The sequence below is a fragment of the Globicephala melas genome, chromosome 1 (genome assembly GCF_963455315.2).
Source record: "Globicephala melas chromosome 1, mGloMel1.2, whole genome shotgun sequence".
NCBI classification, from domain to species: Eukaryota; Metazoa; Chordata; class Mammalia; order Artiodactyla; family Delphinidae; genus Globicephala; species Globicephala melas.
In genome coordinates, this window is record NC_083314.1 from 80123280 (window position 1) to 80141862 (window position 18583).

Genomic DNA, 18583 nt, shown 5'->3' on the forward strand with positions numbered 1-18583 from the left:
TTCCTTCCCCAAATCATCTGGAATTTCTTTGGGTATTTACCCTGAGAAAGGTATAAAGGAATGGAAAGGACAGAATTTAAGCAAGAACTAAGAAAAACTAGACTCTCAAGACAAAATTTTTTAAAATCATTCTTACACCTCTTTTATATTCCACATTGACAGACTTTTAAAAGCACATTTAAACTACAGATTTCCATGGAAACCAACCAAAGGGATTTTAGAAAGGATAGGCATTGCAGTACCATTTCTATGTGCGTTGATGTCTGATTTTCGTTAGGCCAGCACTGTTTTCCCTCCAAGGTCTTAGTGTTTATTACAGCAACAATTACCTCAGTAACAATTCCTCCAGGATAGTTTTATTTAAAGGTGCCTAACTTATACCTCACCCAACTGCTTTCAAAATCGTTCAGTCCTTCCTGCTGGAAGTTAAACTACCATCTTTATCCCTGCTCTGGTTCTGCACCAGAAGCCTATCTCTGGCAGGACAGTGCCACGAAGGCGTCCTTTTTATGTGATGTGCACGTTGCTGTACACTTTGGCTGCAAAGCAGGAGTTGTGCTTTAAAACCGCCAAGAGCGGGGTGGGTGCCGTGTGCTAAATTATCTGTCTCGCAACTTCCACACGTCAGAAGGATGCTTTCTTCCTTCCTTTAACACTAAAATCAGGCAAAACAAAAACAAAAAGAAACCCGACAGGCTTCAAAACCGTCCGGTCGCCTAGGGAAAGCGCGCCAATCACACAAAGAAAAGGAGGGGGGCTACTGGGATTCAAAATCATTTCCCCGGGACGAACACCTTCCTGGACCTATCGGAGTTAACTGCGCGCTTGGTCGTAGCCAATAGGCACAGTGTTTCTGGCTCAGGTCCTCCCTAAAGACTGATAGACATTTATGTAACCCAATGGAGTAGTGAGATGCTGAAGAATCAACCAATACATTCGGGAGGTGGGTGGAGTGTAGGCCAGGGGGTTGGCGGTGCCGTGTCATGGAGGCTCAGTCTCCGAGCAGCCATTGAAGGGGAAGGAACTGCGGGTGTGTGTATGTGTGTGCGTGTGAGTGCGCGCGCGAGTGTGTGGACAAGAAGGTGGGGGCAGCTGAGTTAGAGTCCCAACTCCTTGGACTCCATTTGCTATTCCCTTCTTTCTCCCCCACACCTATCTGGTGGTGGTGGTGGGCGTTTATATTTGCATTTCTTTTCATTCATTTCCAAATCTTTTAAAATTTTAGGGTTGGGGGTAGTGGGAAAGGCAGGAAAAGGTAAGGGAGGAGAGTAGTAGCAGAAGAGCAGGAGGAGGACATGGAGATGAAGAAGAGGATTAACCTGGAGTTAAGGGACAGAGCCCCGGAGGAGGTGAGATGACTCAGCCCCCTCCCCTTCCTCACCAGCCCTGTATTCGGAGGATCGGGTTTCTGGGGGTCCTGGAGGGTGTGTGGGGCGGGGTAATGAATTAACCCCCATCTGGGGGTAGGGCTGGGGGAAAATATTTAATTTTAACTTTTAAATCATTAAAATCTTTTACTTAAAATGGCGAAGGGTTTAAGTTTCTAGGGGCGTTTTTGTGTGTGCTTGGGGGCTAAGCCCCTTCGCCTCTCCTCGAGTCAGACGTCCTGGCCTCGTGGAGGCGGGAAGCGGAGTGTTGGGGGCCGCTCGGCCGCTTCGCTCCTCACGTTCCAGCTCCTTGGGGCCGGCGGCGTGGGCGCGACCCCCCAGTCCCACTCGCCTCTGCCGCAGCCATCGTCGCCTGAGAAGTTAGTCCAACTTTTCTGCAGTGCTGCCAACTCTTTTTTTTGGGCTGGGGGGCGTCTCCGGCCTCGAGTCCCCTGGGCGTTGGACGACGTCGCGCCGGGCGCGGGCTGGGGTCGCTCGCGGAGTCCGCGGACGGCCCACTGCTGGCGGCGCCCACTCCCCCGGGAAGCGGTGCGCGCCGCCCGCCGCCAGGCGGAATCTGGGTCAGCGGCCCGTTCTTCGGCCGCGGGTAAGTTTTGGGACTCGTCGCAGTGGCCGAAGGTGGGGAGAGGACACGAGGCTTTATCCCCTTCGTCCCCCCGCGGTGTAACGAAATTCGGCGTGTCGTAGTGGTGGCTGCAACTCCAATTTTGATCCCTGGAGACGGTTTCACAAAACTCAACAAATGGGTCGTAGAAGTTTCGTGTTTTCAAGATGGGCTCGGCGAAACTAAATGATGCGCTCTTGCTGCTGTCGCCTTAGTTAAAGAGACGGGGTTGGGAGGGGCCACGTGAGGCGGGGTCGTGGTCAACTTTTCGGGGGTCGGGCGGGAGGCGTTTCCGCCTCCTTTTCGCGGGCGCCTCCTCGGCTTCACCCAGCTCTCCCCGCCCGGGGCGGAGGCGCTAGGGGAACGCGGGCTGGGAGGCGACCCCCTTTTCCCTTGGGGAGTCCCCGCCCCTTGTGGGGTTTCCCGTCGGTCGGAGCGGCAGGTCGCGAGAGCGGGGCCCATGGCCAACGAGGAACCTCGCATTTCTGGTCGCAGAGGAAAATGTCTATAGGGTCTTGCTGATTGCGGCCTCTGAAATAAACCCCAGAATTGCAGTATAAGGGATATAATTTTTTTCCAGCAGGGGTGGAGGTGGTGCTTGTGCATACCAGCGTGGAGGATGAGTAGGGTCTGTTCGGTGGGCTGTGGCGGCGTGAAGGGTGGGAATCCAAGGTCCTTATGTACTTTTTAAAAAGTCTCTGTTTTGCTGAAATTGGTAGATAGCAGGGAGGAGGAAACAGTCACTACTATCATCCCACAGATAACTTGAAGTTTCCTAGGGCCTAGTCTTTAGGGGCTTAAGGAAAAAACAAACAAAATCAAAGTTAAAATGCTGTCTCAAAGAAGCACACATTTCGAATACTCTTTTATGTCTTGGGTTGGAAAAGTGGGTTTGCCCCTCCTTCCCCATTCTTATACCTATCCTATCCCTAGTAATTTCCTTGCCAGTTTTGGGGAGTGCCGGATGTTGCCTTTTTGCAGCCTCTCCTCCTTCCCCTGTGGTGTAATAACGGTCTTCTATTTGTATAGCCCTTTACAGTTTACAAAGCACTTTTCCTGTTTGTTGTTTCCTCCTTCCGACAGACTTGTAAGGTGGATGGTATTGTTGTAGAATCCAAATTAGCAAAAGGAGTCTCAGGGCAGTGAAGTTACTTACTCAAGTGGAAGAACTGGTTTTCTGACACCAAACCTAGTGGCCCTCTCTCCTCCACTCAGCTAGACTAGGAGTCAGAAGACAAAGTGGAGGCACAGCTCTGCCACATACTGTGACTGACCCTAGGCAGTCATGCTTACCCTCTGGGCCTTGGCTTCCTCCTCTCTAAACAGATTATGATGCCTTCTTTGCTTCCTGAAATAATTATGTCATGTTCAAATAGAGAAGGTAGCATTCCTTGTTGCTAATTTTTATTTCTCAAAATACCTCAAACATATTTTTGCATTGAGAATGGAGAGCCAGGGTTTCCTGCCTCCCTCTTAAGATTAAGTCCATTTAGGCCCACACCGGAAAGTTTTGTTACAGCTCTGACCTAAGAGAGGATCCAGCAACCCCTTCCCAAGACTGGGGAGAAGTCACAAAAATTCTACCAGGGTGGCAGGGAAAAATAGCATTTTGTCAAGGATGTGTTGTCCTGGGTGATATTGTTTCGCCTCGATATTAGAACAAATAACATATGAACGCTGGGCTGTCTCAGAAGGAGCTTTCTAACATTTCTTCATGAAGGGTAACAAGGTATTTTTGAGTTTTGGTGACATTTATCAACCAAAATAAGGGGGTTTAAACTGAAAAAGTGAATAAAACAATTTCCTTTCTTCTCCCTGCTGTTTTAGGACTCACTTAAATCCTTTCTCAGTAGCCTTGGTATCCCCTCATGCATAAATATATGCCCTGATGTTGAGGGTCTTTTTCATGAGGGTCAGAAACAATTTTCACATGGGACCTTTTTCAAAGTCTTATTTTTTATGCAATTAAAATTTTTTTATTAGTGATTTGAAGCAGGCATTGAACTTCTTAGTCCAAGTTTAAATTTAAAAAGTTAACTTATAATGATGACTTAAGACTGTATTTCAATTTGGGGGGAGAATGAAAAGGATCTATATGAGGGAATTGATGGTTTTAATATTCACATTTCCAGAGTGTCAGGACCCAGGTCTTTTGCTAAACAGACTGCAAACTAAAGAATCATTCATATTCTCTCTTATAGGTGACAGAGTTGGTCCTTGATAATTGCCTCTGTGTCAATGGGGAAATTGAGGGCCTGAATGATACTTTTAAAAAACTAGAGTTTCTGAGTATGGCTAATGTGGAACTAAGTTCACTGGCCCGGCTGCCCAGCTTAAATAAACTTCGAAAGGTAAGCTGGCACTAGGCGTGAAAGCATCATGATTTTGATGCCGTGGGCTATTATGTATATTTTTTTCCCAAATGAAACAACCATTCTGCATTTTAATTAGAAGGTTCTAAGTTTCTAGAGGTAGGAAAATGGGGTTTTGTAGGATTTTGAAATCAGCTGTCATATTACTTTTGGAAATTTAAATTGACTAATGAAATCGCTTTATGGCATGAATTTAACATCTACCAAATGTTTTTCTTTGAAACATAAAATCCAACTATTATACAACTGGAACCAAAACTGAGTTAGAAGTCTGTTATATAGAGATTCTAATATTTTATTTGGCAGTCATAGATGGGATTTTGGAAATTAAAGACTGTGACAGTCCCTTGAAGCCAAAGAGAATGACAATTGTTTTCTTCTTTAAATTGATACATTTGAGAAATCTTTGATGTGTCCTAAGCCTTCACCATTCTTTGTTTTCTCCCCATGTTGAATTTATAGTTGGAACTTAGTGACAATATAATCTCGGGAGGCTTGGAAGTCCTGGCAGAGAAATGTCCAAACCTTACCTACCTCAATTTGAGTGGAAACAAAATCAAAGATCTTAGTACAGTAGAAGCTCTGGTAAGTGGAAAGGTTTGTCTCTGGACTTGCTTTTTTTGGTTGAATTTTTCTGAGATTTGCTTGAATTTTATCTTACTGACTTGTATTTATGTCACTCATTTGAAACTTCTGAATTTCTTATATGTCGTGATCTAGATGATACTGCTTTATTTTCCTTTGGAGTAAAACATTCAGATAAATTTTTTAAAAATAAATTTATTTCCTTTACGATTTTATTTTATGTTTTTTGGCTGCGTTGGGTCTTTGTTGCTGCGCGCGGGCTTTCTCTACTTGCGGAGAGCGGGGGCTACTCTTCGTTGTGGTGCGCGGGCTTCATATTGCGGTGGCTTCTCTTGTTGCGGAGCACGGACTCTAGGTGCGCGGGTTTCAGTAGTTGTGGGTCGCGGGCTCCAGAGCGCAGGCTCAGTACTTGTGGCGCATGGGCTTAGTTGCTCCGCGGCATGTGGGATCTTCCCAGACCAGGGCTCGAACCTGTGTCACCTGCATTGGCAGGTGGATTCCTAACCACTGCGCCACCAGGGAAGCCCCAGATAAATTTTTAAATCAGTGAGAAATTTATTTTATCATCAACTTCAGGAGCTGAATATCTGGTTTTAAAATTTCCAGTATTTTCTTAAATTCTATTCCTTTTTCTTTCTTCTTGATTATTTTTATTTGCTCCTTTGTTTCCTGGTATGAGGGAAGGAAAAGGGGATGAAGTGAAACTCTGAAAATTGTTGCTCTGATTTTTTAAAAAAAGCTTGGGAGGAGGTTGAAATTGTTGAAAATAAGCTTGACTGTGGATTTAAACTAACCATGTTACTGTTGTTGCCTATTTAGGCACAGATTCAGTCAACAAAGTATACTGAGTGCATACTATGAGTAAGGCACTAAGCCAGGTGCTAGAGAGACAGCAGTTGCCAAAACAAAGTTCCTACTCCCGTGGAGTTTAGGTGCCAGGGCCTCATTAAGAGAATTAGCTGTGCTTGATATAATAACCCTTCATTATAAAATTCTAAAAATCCAAAAATCATTCTCTTGATTTAAAGTTTTATACATGTTCTGGTTCATGAATTAAAAATAAATAACATGAGTTTTTAAATCTTGAATGTAATTTTTAACTTTTTACTTTTCCAGCAAAATCTTAAGAATTTGAAGAGTCTTGACTTGTTTAACTGTGAGATCACAAACCTGGAAGATTATAGAGAAAGTATTTTTGAACTGCTACAGCAAATCACATACTTAGATGGATTTGACCAGGAGGATAATGAAGCACCAGACTCAGAAGAAGAGGATGATGAAGGTAATCATTCTTAATACTCATAAATGTGTCACAGTTATAGCCTCCAGTCTAGCTGGCAGATTAGATTGGGCCTGGGTATTTAGGTGTGGGGAAAAAAAGACGTTAGTAAGACAAAAATTTAAAAACTCATAGCCCTAGTCTTGTATTCATTCAGATTTCTGATAGCTTTGGGGAATTTAATGATTGTTATAATATTAAGCTCCATGAAATTTTATATTTCTGTAAACTTAACCACCACCCAGTAAAAGTGGTAACTTTTAAAATAGTACTAAAAAAAGAAAAAAGAACCATTCATCACATAATTATCCATACAAGTCACAAAGTAGAAACAACCCAAGTGTCTATCAACTGATGAATGAACAAAATGTGATAAATCCATACAATGGAATATTATTCGGCCACAAAAATGATTGAAGTACTGATACATGCTACAGTGTGTGAACCTTGAAAACATTCTGCTAAGTGAAAGAAGCCGTACTCAAGCCACATATTGTATGACACCATTTATATGAAATGCCCAGAAGAGGCAAATTCATAGAGACAGAAAGTAGATTAACGGTTGTCAGGGCTGCGGGAGAGGAGGATGGTGAGTGACTGTTAATGGATATGTTTTTTTTTTGGGGGGTGGTGGTGGTGATGGAAATGCTCTAGAGAGTTGAATATACATTTTTGGATAAATGGGTGACTAATAGATCTGATGACAGAAAAGCTGTTGTCAGTAATGGGACACTGTTACTACTGGTTGAAAAGTTTTTCACATGTAAGAAGAATTTGATAGATAAACAGTGTTATAAAATGATGGAATGATGGACAGGCAGATTTTGAAGTGTCCACAAAGTAAAATAAACTTCAGTCCATGTAATGTTTTGATGAAAAATCTATACGTTGGGAAAATTTTAATATTTAGACACCATATTTCTCAAACAGTAAATGGGATGTTATAAAAGAGAAATCTTAAAAAAAAAAAAAATCACCCTGATATACTTTCTACCCATTGGCTTACGAGTTTGAGGGGCCAAGGCAAAAACATTTGCCTGGACATTTGCTTATCTTTTAAAATATTTTTAAAGATGGAGATGAAGATGATGAAGAGGAAGAGGAAGATGAAGCTGGTCCACCTGAAGGATATGAGGAAGAGGAAGAAGAGGAGGAGGACGAGGATGAGGATGAGGATGAAGATGAAGCAGGCTCAGAACTGGGAGAGGGAGAAGAGGAGGTGGGCCTCTCATACTTAATGAAAGAAGAAATTCAGGTGAATAGACCTTCTTATGTGCACTGAAAATTAACTGTTTAGGCATAGGGTTAAGTAATATAAAAAGTAAGCTGTGTAGAAATCTGAGAGTTGTTTCTAACTTGTGTGTGTGTGCGTGTGCCTATCTTTTTTCCCACTGCCCCTCAGTTCATATTATATCCAGATAATAATAAACCCTATGATTTTACCTCCTAGATAGCTTTCAAATCGGTTCTTCTCTCAGCAGCATGGGACAGTGGAAACATTTTACAAATGTTTCTGAGCCTCAGTTTCTGCATTTATAAAACTGAGATTATACCAACTTCATAGGGTCGTTAAGGATTTAACAAACTAACATGTGTAAAGTATCTAGTTGCTGGCACGTTATAGGCACTCATGAAAACTTTCCCCTAATTATTTCTTGCTTATGCTTTTCTAGTAGTTTTCTAAATGGTCTCTTTGAGAACAGCATCACCACTTTGTTGTATCCTCCATAGTGCTTGCCTGTGTAGTCTGCATGCAAATGTGATCATATCACTGGCCTGCTTGAAACCCTTTAATGTTTCCCTGTTGCCACCAAGACATACAAGGCCCTTCATTATCTAGCCTCTGCTACCTTCTCTAGCTTCATCTCCCTCAATACCAAATTAAATCATCACACGAAGCTATTAATGCCTTTCTGTCTGTATACACATTGTTTACTCTATCTGAAATGACTTTCTACCCATGCCTTCTGATGAACTTTACTTTCTTTTTTCTCAGGTAAACATAAATATACTAAAGCATGTAAAGTGGACTGATTTTATGTACAACTCCATGAAATTTTATATATGTACATACTTGTGTAACTACCACTCAAATCATGCCTCGTGATTCTTATCTTTAAACAGTCAACTCTGGCGTTGCCTCATTATTGAAGCTTTCTGTAATTTTTAAGAGACAGTCACTCCTTCCTCTGTTACCTTTGAACCTTGATTAGGTGTCTGTTGCCTGTAGACACTTCTGTAAAAACTTGTTTATTTGGCCACTTTCTACTAGATAGCTCCTTCAGGGGAGGGCTGTTCATTTTTCTATCTCAGCATCCAGTACATTGACTGGGACATAGTAGGTTCACAGGAAATCAGTTGACTTGAACAAATGATCTTTAGTCCCTGGGAGTTTAGATAAGTTATTTTCTCCTAATGTTAAATTATTGAGTTTTGTTTTCATAATTTAAAGTAATATTTATTAAAAATAACATCTCTTATTTAGACTAGAAATTGTATTTTTGTTTGTTCTCCTAATGACTTTTGCATTAGTTAGATAGACAGTATCACTAATTAATGATGATGTTTCTCAGATACCATTTTTTTAAAAATTTTATCATTTATTTTATCTATTTATTTTTGGCAGTGTTGGGTCTTCTTTGCTGCGGGCAGGCTTTCTCTAGTTGCGGTGAGCGGGGGCTGCTCTTCGTTGCTGTGCACGGGCTTCTCACTGCGGTGGCTTCTCTCGTTGTGGAGCACGGGCTCTAGGCGTACGGGCTTCAGTAGTTGCGGCACGCGGGCTCAGTAGTTGTGGCTCATGGGCTCTAGAGCACAGGCTCAGTAGTTGTGGCGCTCCGGCTTAGTTGCTCCACGGCATGTGGGATCTTCCCAGACCAGGGATTGAACCCGTGTCCCCTGCATTGGCAGGCGGATTCTCAACCACTGCGCCACCAGGGAAGCCCTCTGATACCATTTTAAATATGAAACTAGTGTAGAAAAAATGGGACTTAAACTTGTTTGGGGCTTTCGTGAGTTAGCTTTACAACAATGAAGAACAGAACTTTTAAGCATTTTAAGTATTCAGGGAGAAAGGCAACCTGTTCAGTTTACATCAGCATACAACTTGAATATTTTTCCCCTAAGTTTTAATTTACTTAGTAAAATAATGGACTTGTTATTTTGCAGTTTGACTTTGTTTTGGTTTGTTTTGTTTGTTTGTTTGTTTGTTTGGCTGTGCTGTACTGCTTGCGGGATCTTAGTTCCCTGGCCGGGGATCAAACCCATGCCCCTTGCAGTGGAAGCACGGAGTCCTAACCACTGGACCACCAGGGAATTCCCTGCAATTGACTTTTTATTTTCTCTGCCAGTAATTCTTCTTTAAATAGTATTAAGTCATTTAAAAATGACCTTCAGCTAACTGCAAATGTTTATGTTTATCATTCCATTGAGTACTGGGAAATATTAACTAAAAATGATGTGGAGTATAGAGCAAACATCTCTAAGATAATACATACAACATTAAGTCAATGTGGTAGCTGGGACCAGAAGTTTTCAATCATGATGAGATAATTTGGATGCTTTTTAAAATGAAGTCTTGTTTTTATTTTTAAAAATAAATTTATTTATTTTATTTTTATGTATTCTGGCTGCATTGGGTCTTTGTTGCTGCATGCCGGCTTTCTCTAGTTGCGGCGAGCAGGGGCTACTCTTCGTTGCGGAGCACAGGCTCTAGAGTGCAGTCTCAGTAGTTGTGGCACATGGGCTTAGTTGCTCCGCGGCATGTGGGATCTTTCTGGACCAGGGCTCAAACCCGTGTCCCCTGCATTAGCAGGCGGATTCTTAACCACTGCGCCACCAGGGAAGCTCGAAGTCTTGTTTTTAGAAGCTAAGAGCCAGAGAAACTTCAGAGACTATAAGACTTAAAAAAGAAATTAGAAGGAAATAGAAATGGTATTTGATTAGCTCTGTTTTGTTTGAGTCTTGTTTCTATTTCAGCTGCTCTTCAGAGGTAAGGAATTAATATGTATAAAGAAGGACTTATGTATGTGTAGTATACTTCATTAAAAATGGAGATGGGGGCTTTAGAAGAATTGGGAATTATGGTGTTCTTGAACTATTCATAGTACAAATGAGGAAACATTTTATTACCCACTAGTTAGGAACTAAGACCATAATCTTTACAGAGCAAGTCTCTGGTAATCTAATAGATGATATATTTTTTTAAAAGGCATAAAAACATGAATTGATTAATCATGTTTTGTTTAAAACAAAATCCAGAGAAGTGATTTGCTTTTTAGACTTGGGCTTTTCTAAATTATCATGAATAAATGTGATTAGTATTTCAAGTGGCTTTTAAAAAATTATAAATATTTAAATACCCTCATTTATCATTCCTTGCAGATTTGAAATGTTTAAAATGTCCTTTTCTTTCTCCTTCTTTTCCTCTCTCTTTCCCCACTCTTCCATCCCCTCTCTCCTCTACCCCTCTTCTCTTCCTTTCTTTTCTTCTTTAAATGTAAGCCCACACATTCTCCTGATTTTTACTATAGTTCCTTAGTTTATTTGCTACCCCATCTATTGCTTATGCTCCTGGCAGCTTGGGTGTTCTGGTATGGAATGTTTTCGTGTTTGAATTGACTGTATAAGAATGATTTCTGATATAAGTGTCATGCAGTTTAGTTTCTCAGGGGCTTTAAGCTAAATGCTGGAAAAATAGGTTCTGTTTAATATTTATAGACACAAATAGAGCTGTGGATACTTTGAAAAGTGTGGGTTGTCCAAGTTTTTCCTAACTACCCAGCAGTTTTTAACATTTGCCATTTAAACTATTTTTAAGGAGGGGTAAACCATTTTGGGGTTGGAGGGGGGACCCTCCAATCAACCCCTAGCTTGATTCCATTTTTTCAAACATATATTAGAACTTAACCATTTGGAACACAACCAAGCACAAGGCGGTAACTGTGAAAGGTATACGTAACAAAAGACATTTTCTTTGTAGGAGAGTATTCAAGCCATTATTCTAATCCTGTTTTCTCTTTTATATTCAGTTCTCTGGTAAGCTTGTTGATCTATTTTCTGAATCCATAGCAGATTAAAATTGAAATAGTAACTAACTGCAAAAGAGAAGGCATAAAAACTATGGAAAGATACAACTCAAAGTAGAGGCCAGGGTCATTTTAAAAAGGAGAAAACCATCTTATATATATTAATAGGCTTTGAGAGAATTGGCATATACTAATTAGTGTACTGCTCATGGTCACAATGGTGACTATGACAATTCAAGAAAAAGATTTGTTAGGTTTAGCATAAAATGGTAGAAGTGTGCAATGTACTTTAGAGATTTTATCCCAGTTGGCTAAATTAAAAAATAAATGGTTATGATGTTTCAAGGCTATGTTTAAATCTTAGCTATCCAGAACAACTCATTCCACAGGGGTTGTAGATCAAGTTTTATTGTGATTTTTATTGACATTTGCTATTTTGATGTGTAGATTTTTAGATGTAGAAGGAACTTAGAGATCTTTCTAGATGAATACTTTCTTTCATTGATTGGAAAACTAAGGTCCAGAGAGATTAAGTGACTTATTCAACATGTGTAGCTGTGTTCAGGCTAAGATTCAGGTGATCCTTCCTCAGTCTATAAAACAGAAGACTGTGTCTTTGAAATAGTCAAAAGTTACTCTGTCCATTAGCCACCGGGCACATTTGTTTATTTAGTTAAAGTAAAATAAAATTAAAACTCAGTTCCTCATTTGCACTGGTCACATTTCAAATGCTCAGGAGCCACCTGTGGCTAGTGGTTGCTGTATTGGACAGCACAGGTACAGAACATTTCCATTGTTGCAGAAAGTTCTTTTGAATGTTGCTGGTCTCAAACATAACTTGTTTTCATGAAGAAACTAGATTTAGTTGGGTTTTTAAAAAAGACCTCTGTAAGTGAGGCAGAGGTTGTCAGAACACAGGATGACCATAGTTTTTGCTCCTATTGGAATGTATTATTATCAAACAGTGAATAGCCCATGTCATGGCTTATTTATTCTCAAACTGAATTTTTTTCTTTTAACTGAAGTATAGTTGATTTACAGTGTTGTGTTAGTTTCTGGTATATAGCAAAGTGATTCAGTTATACATATATATGTATACATATACATATTCTTTTTCATTATGGTTTATTGTGGGATATTGAATATAGTTCCCTGTGCTATACAGTAAGACCTTGTTGTTTATCTATTTTATATATAGTAGTTTGTATCTGCTAATCCCAAACTCCTAATTTATCCCTCCCCCACCCCCTCTCCCCTTTGGTAACCGTAAGTTTGTTTTCTATGTCTGTGAGTCTATTTCTGTTTCGAAAATAAGTTCATTTGCATCATATTCAAACTGAATATTTGAATCTCAAGGATGAAGAAGATGATGATGACTATGTTGAAGAAGGGGAAGAAGAAGAAGAAGAGGGTGAGTTACATTAGCCATTCAAAAATCCTAAAAAGCTATTATTCATGGATTTTAAAGAATGAGTCTATAATTCAAATTATCACTGATCTCTTTGATGTTGGTAACATATAATAGAATTCCTTGAAAGGTGTAAAACCTTTTTTTTTTTTTTTGGTGTAAAACCTTTTTTAAAGAGGAGTTTTTTCAGGGTATTCATTAATTCCATTTAAAAGAAAAAAAACAGCTTGTAACATTTATTTTCTAAACAGGAATGAAGAGATAATGGAACCATAAGCTCAATTTATTATTTTCTTAGGGCCTTTCATTTTGGAGGGGGTGAAACTTTATTTATAAGAGAAGAACAGTTGAACTCCAGATAATGCCCGTTTTAGATTTGCTCTCTGCTTCTCTTTACCTAGGCCTTTCAAGAAATTTAAAAATTCACTAACAATTCCAATGATGTCAAGCCCTTGGTTTTTTGATCTGTACTTCATGATTTGGCCACAAGGGTGCATAGCAAGCTGTCATTATTTATGGATTTCTAAGTCTATTAAGGCGCATAGCAAGCTGTCATTATTTATGGATTTCTAAGTCTATTAAGGCTGTTTCAATACTGAAATTGAAAGTAATGCAGAGGAGAAACTTAACCTATAATTTTCATACGCCATTAACTTTTCACTAAGATTCAAAATTCTGTAGCTTAACAAATATTCATTTGTTAAAATTAAGTATTTTACAGTTTTCCTTTTACTCTTTCAGAAGAAGAAGGTCTTCGAGGGGAAAAGAGGAAACGAGATGCTGAAGATGATGGAGAGGAAGAAGATGACTAGATCATTCTAAGACCAGATTCCCTAATGTTCCTGGGTGTGCAATAGAGTGATCACATCTTCTTTGTTTCTTCATGTACGATAGCTATCCCTACAGAAGATAATGTGTAACTTTTTATAGGAAAAGTGTGGTTTTACTATTTTTGCCTTACCATTCCAAATAAGATTAACTAGTCTGTTAATGATCATATTGTATGTAGAGACAAATTTTCATTGACCCCATTGTGAAATTCCCTAGCAATTTATTTAGAATCTTAATTTTTCTAATTAAAGTTCACTGTGTTAGTCATTTTTAGTATAATTAAAACATGATTGCTTTTACACAGGCGTAATATGGTGCATTTCATTCATAGGATTTTAAAGTTATTTATAAATTAACTGAAATCACAGTTGGCTGGAATCTGGAATGAAAATAGTCTCTTGAATGATAAGTTGGTTATTTTTTTAGGGGCAACCCAGAGATCTTTAGTTTGAAGGCAGTGACTTTTTTTTTTTGGCTGAGGGTATTTGGGTGCTTTTTTGTCACATGAGTAGCTTGGAAAGTAGGAGCAGAATAGTAAAGGTTCTATTCAACAATATAGTTCATGGCTTTTGTGAAGGCTTCTAAAACCTTTTAAGCCAGGTGACTAAGAAGATTTTAGTTTCCAAGGAAAAATTGCTTATACTGATTTCAGAGACATGTAGGAGAGCCCTTTCTTCAAGTCGAAGATCATGACCTGCCAACGGTTGTTATTTTGTTTTGTTTTAAGTGTGCATTCTTTGTTTTCCTCTCAGTGATTCTTTTATGATCACCTTCCTTTCTTGTTTCACTCCCCTCTTCTCAAAAAATAGTTGGGAAACTTATGGACACCCAAGATGACTTTGTCTTATACCTCAACCACCTTTTCAGACCTGTCTTAGCTTTAAACAAGCTAAGTGAAAGAAATTGAGTATTTTCTGAAATAGGAATATTATTATCAATACAGTTTTATGCAACAGACTCTGCTTACTGTAAATCTCTTTCTTGACAAGATGTACAGACTGTATTAGGAGGATGAAGAAAGAAAAGAAGCAGAGGAGGCTCTTGGAAGCAGCATGTGTGTTCCTCAAAAGTCAGAACAATTGCCTGTTGATAATTAATGAGACATTCAAATCAGATTAGCTTCCCAAGTGATTTAGATACCACTCTGCAAAGTACTTCTAATTTTCCTGAGTAGAACCTTTAATTATTCTTTCTATAGTTTTAAAGCATTACCAGATATAGCATTTAATTGAAATATACTGGACAGTTGGAAAAATATTTGAAACTAAATCAATATTAAAATTAAGATTTGGTTTCAGGTGGATGTCCATTAAAAATAGAAAAATATTTGGGATAACTGTGAGTGTGTTTCCTTATACAGCTACTAAATATAATATTATGAGTAGGCAAGTACATCCCCTTTTTTTGTTGTGGAGGCTCCATGTTCAAGGCAATTGCTTTCTTAATCTTGGCTATCTAAAAATTTTTTCCCCTTTGTTTTGAATATTTGTAAGTTTTTAAAAAGTTAGTATCAGCAAATTAATTGAAGTTACACTTTCGTACTGGGACACATTTAAATTACTGAATATAGTATTGCTTCTTTTTTGGTTTAAAATGTATGACTTGGGGATTTAAAGTAAAAAATGATGAAGTTATTTGTGGATAAACTAAAAAATTTGCATAACTGACTGAAATAAAACTGTTGGGATAAGTTTAGTGGGGGGATTGGAATCTCCAAAAGGCTAACATTTTACTCCTTTTTAACAATTATAATGCCCTGTTTTAGTCCGTTAAGGGTTCTCATTGCATAGTATGCCAGATTATAAAATACTTATTTTAAAAGTTAAATCTATATATTGACTTTCTTATCAATCATCTTATTGTGCAATCAAAATGAGAGTTCTTTGGTTTGAAAACAACACTTAGAGCCTCCAAAAAACTTTTTAAGACTTACTTAGCTTTGTGGGTGGTATTTTCATGCAAATAAGTAAGGGTGGGTTTTATATTTTGTAGAAGTTTTTGGTCCTATTTTAATGCTCTTTGTATGGCAGTATGTATATAGTGTGTTGAATTCCTCGAAACCCTCCTTAAAAACTTTGAAGTTAATACTTTTGTGCAACTGTGTTTTGAATAAAGCCATGACAGTGTTAAAAACAAAAAAATGCAGTACTCCTCATTATTCTTTTATTATTTCTGACTGTTCCGTGTTTTTTTTTCTGTGACTGCTGTAACTTAAAGTTTTTGAAACCGAATTGCTTCAAATAAATTGAAGATTTGTTGTTAATGATTAGTTTCACTGTATGACATTCATTTTTTGAACACCACCATTGGGGGCTTTGAAGGTCTTTTTAGAAACAGAATCAGCTTGAAAGTTAACATTCAAACGCTTGGATGTGATATGAGGTACTACAATGTAATAGTTTAACTCATCGGCTTACTAACTTTTTTTCCAAAGAGCAGAAAAAATTGATTTTCCTTTTTGAGTTGCAGATTGAGCCAGTACTTTTTGTATTTTGATTTGAAGTAGTAACTTATTACCTACAGTTGAAGTAACTATATCTATAGTTAACTAAAGTGATTATAAACCTCTTGTACACCAAATAGTTTTCTAAAATGAGTGCAAAGTCTCCATTAATACTGTATAATGTTTACCTTCAGAGTCCTTAGGTAATGTAAGTATAAATAATTCTTGCATGTTAACCTTGAGTAAATCCAACCTGATTCAAACATTTTTTTCTGCTCTCATTTTGGCTTTCCTGTGATAAGTGATTTTTAAAATGTTTCATTTGTAGACAACTCGAATCTATTTTATAAAGTCAAGGCATAAGTGTAATGTTAAGTAATGTTTTCATGATTGCTTTACAGTTTAATATCGAAAAGGTATTTTAATTATGGAATTCTGCTTCCTGACAGATGGAAAATATTGAAGTATATTTCAACTGCAGGAATTATTTATTGAAATTAGTATGGTATTTTTTGGTTTTATGGCTTAAAATATTCAAAGCCTTTCCCCTCTTGGTTAAAGAAGATGGTAGAAATACACTAAAAGTTTTTGGTGGAGGTGTTAGGCAAAGAAGCAATTCTGTGACAGATTGTGAAGGTAAAGAAGCAATTCTGTGACAGATGGTGATTCAAAAATACTTTTAAGTATTGTTTATTCCTTGTTCTATATTTTAAAGAGAGGCTTTGGAACACGTGACATTTATTCTCCCTGTTGCTGAAAATTTCCCCTCTGTTGTTCCTAGTACTGGTTGCAATGATATTCTGCAGCTGTTGCTTAATAATAGCATTCTACTACTGTATTCCTTCTTCATGTACTAATCAGCCTCAGATTTGAGAACCAGGCTTGGGTAATTTGGCCTGAGGCAGCTACTTGTGTTACTACTAGTCTAATGAAGAGCCCTAACTTGAAGGAGAACAGATTCTACCACAAAATGGAAATTACAAAATGATTTCCAGGAGAATCTTTAAAAAGGCTTTATATATTGGTAAAATACTTTTATACAAATCTAGCCACTTTTTTGGGTGGTAAGACCCTGAAGCAGGGTTATCCCATGACAGCAGTTCTGCTTGAGTAGGAATCAGAAGCAAGTATGACTTTCAATGTTATGAATATTTACAAATAATTTAGATTTTTGTTGAGGCATCATTTGTACCTGGTTACTTATAAAATGGACACATCTACATTACTTGTCAATACTGACGCCACCAAATAGGCACACAACACTGGTGAAAACAACTCATTCTAGCTGTTCAAGAAGTGACTTTGTAAACAGTTCCCTATTTTCTCTGATTCTCCTATTAAATACTCAGACGGCACCATCTTGCAGATGAAGGCCATGACCTGTGCCCTCCACTTTAGTTGTAACTTTTCCTGGTTAGACTCACTCCACAGCTCCAGAATTAACTCACAGAGGCTATTGGGTTTCTCCACTGGAAGGCATTTTGTCCCACAGTCATCTTCTCTTGGCACCAAGAGGCCAGTAGCAGTGTACTCAATGGAGCTCAATGTCATTTATATAGACAGCTGTGTCTGAGGAATACTAGGGTTGGTAGAAGAATCTATAAGTATCATGGAAGGAACTGAAGTTGGAGCAACTATATTTCTTAAGAACCAATGACAGCAGCAACAGAGGAAGCTAGTGTCTGCAAGGGAAGCAGCAATTACCATCACGCTGCAACTCTAGCAGAAAAGCCAGTGCAGGTTCAGAGCTTTTAGCTGTGCACCCCGTCCCCGTTTTCTGAGAATATTCTGAGTTATGAACAGACTCATTTCTGCAGTGTTGAGGATTTATTATTTGTAGGAAATGAGTGAACTCTTCCTGAACAGGATTCCAGGTGAGGGGTCTTATTTTTACCAAGCTATCCATATTGTGATATGTGGAGGGAAATTTCCTTTTTTTATTGTTTCGACATATTTGGCATCTTATCCTTTTGCAGTACTGCTTGATTTCCCAATGCCAAGGTTCCTGGGCTGTAAAAGTCAGTTCATGATGGATCAGAACCCTAGAAATCAGCCCCATCCATCTTGCTTTTACTCCATGCCCTTCTCACTTCAAGGACTCCAGCTTTAAGACTGAGTTTCTCTAAAACCTGTTTCTCGTAACACTCCTCTGGGGCGAACCAACCACATCTTGCAGGTAATCTTATCCCAGTATCATTGCTTCAGATTCTTGATAGCAGCCTGGAATAAACAGAGCGGGAGATTTTACTTAAATGCTTATATTGAAATAAAGTAGTCTTTTAGGGTATGTCTTTGAGGCTATCTGTGGTAGTCCTGTGGGACACTTGCCTCTTCAAATTTTTACCTTAATTTCCCTAATCCTCTACCACTGAGATATAAAGCAGTTTTTCTCTTCCTAGGGGATTGATTTTACATAAAGGCGCCCTCCAGCGATTCTGGAGTCTCACGCAGTAGGAAGAGGACCTGAGCGTGCTGGGGAGAGAGCAACAGGACTTGAAATTACAGAAATACACTCTAGTTATAGAGAAAAATAAATAAAAAGCGCCAGTCACTTTAGAGTGTGCCACTAATTTCATTCACGGAACACACGGAAGAAAGTTCTGACAAACTAAATTCTTAGATTCAAGAGCGGAGTCAAATAGCCAGGAA

The 18583-nt window shown here is 38.7% G+C and overlaps 1 protein-coding gene across 2 annotated transcripts; it reads left to right on the forward strand.

The window, feature by feature from the left end:
- Window positions 1-977: 977 nt before the first annotated feature.
- ANP32E (acidic nuclear phosphoprotein 32 family member E) lies at window positions 978-15754 on the forward strand. 2 transcript variants are annotated; one of them, XM_030846228.3, is made up of 7 exons: window positions 983-1349; window positions 4194-4343; window positions 4827-4949; window positions 6066-6231; window positions 7302-7483; window positions 12609-12663; window positions 13402-15754. In XM_030846228.3, exons 1-7 carry the CDS (start codon window positions 1296-1298, stop codon window positions 13470-13472), a joined length of 801 nt encoding a protein of 266 aa, XP_030702088.1. In that variant the 5' UTR covers window positions 983-1295; the 3' UTR covers window positions 13473-15754. The 2 variants fall into 2 exon arrangements, with proteins under 2 accessions (XP_030702089.1, XP_030702088.1); XM_030846229.3 differs by lacking the exon at window positions 4194-4343 and having other exon boundaries at window positions 978-1349.
- Window positions 15755-18583: the final 2829 nt, after the last annotated feature.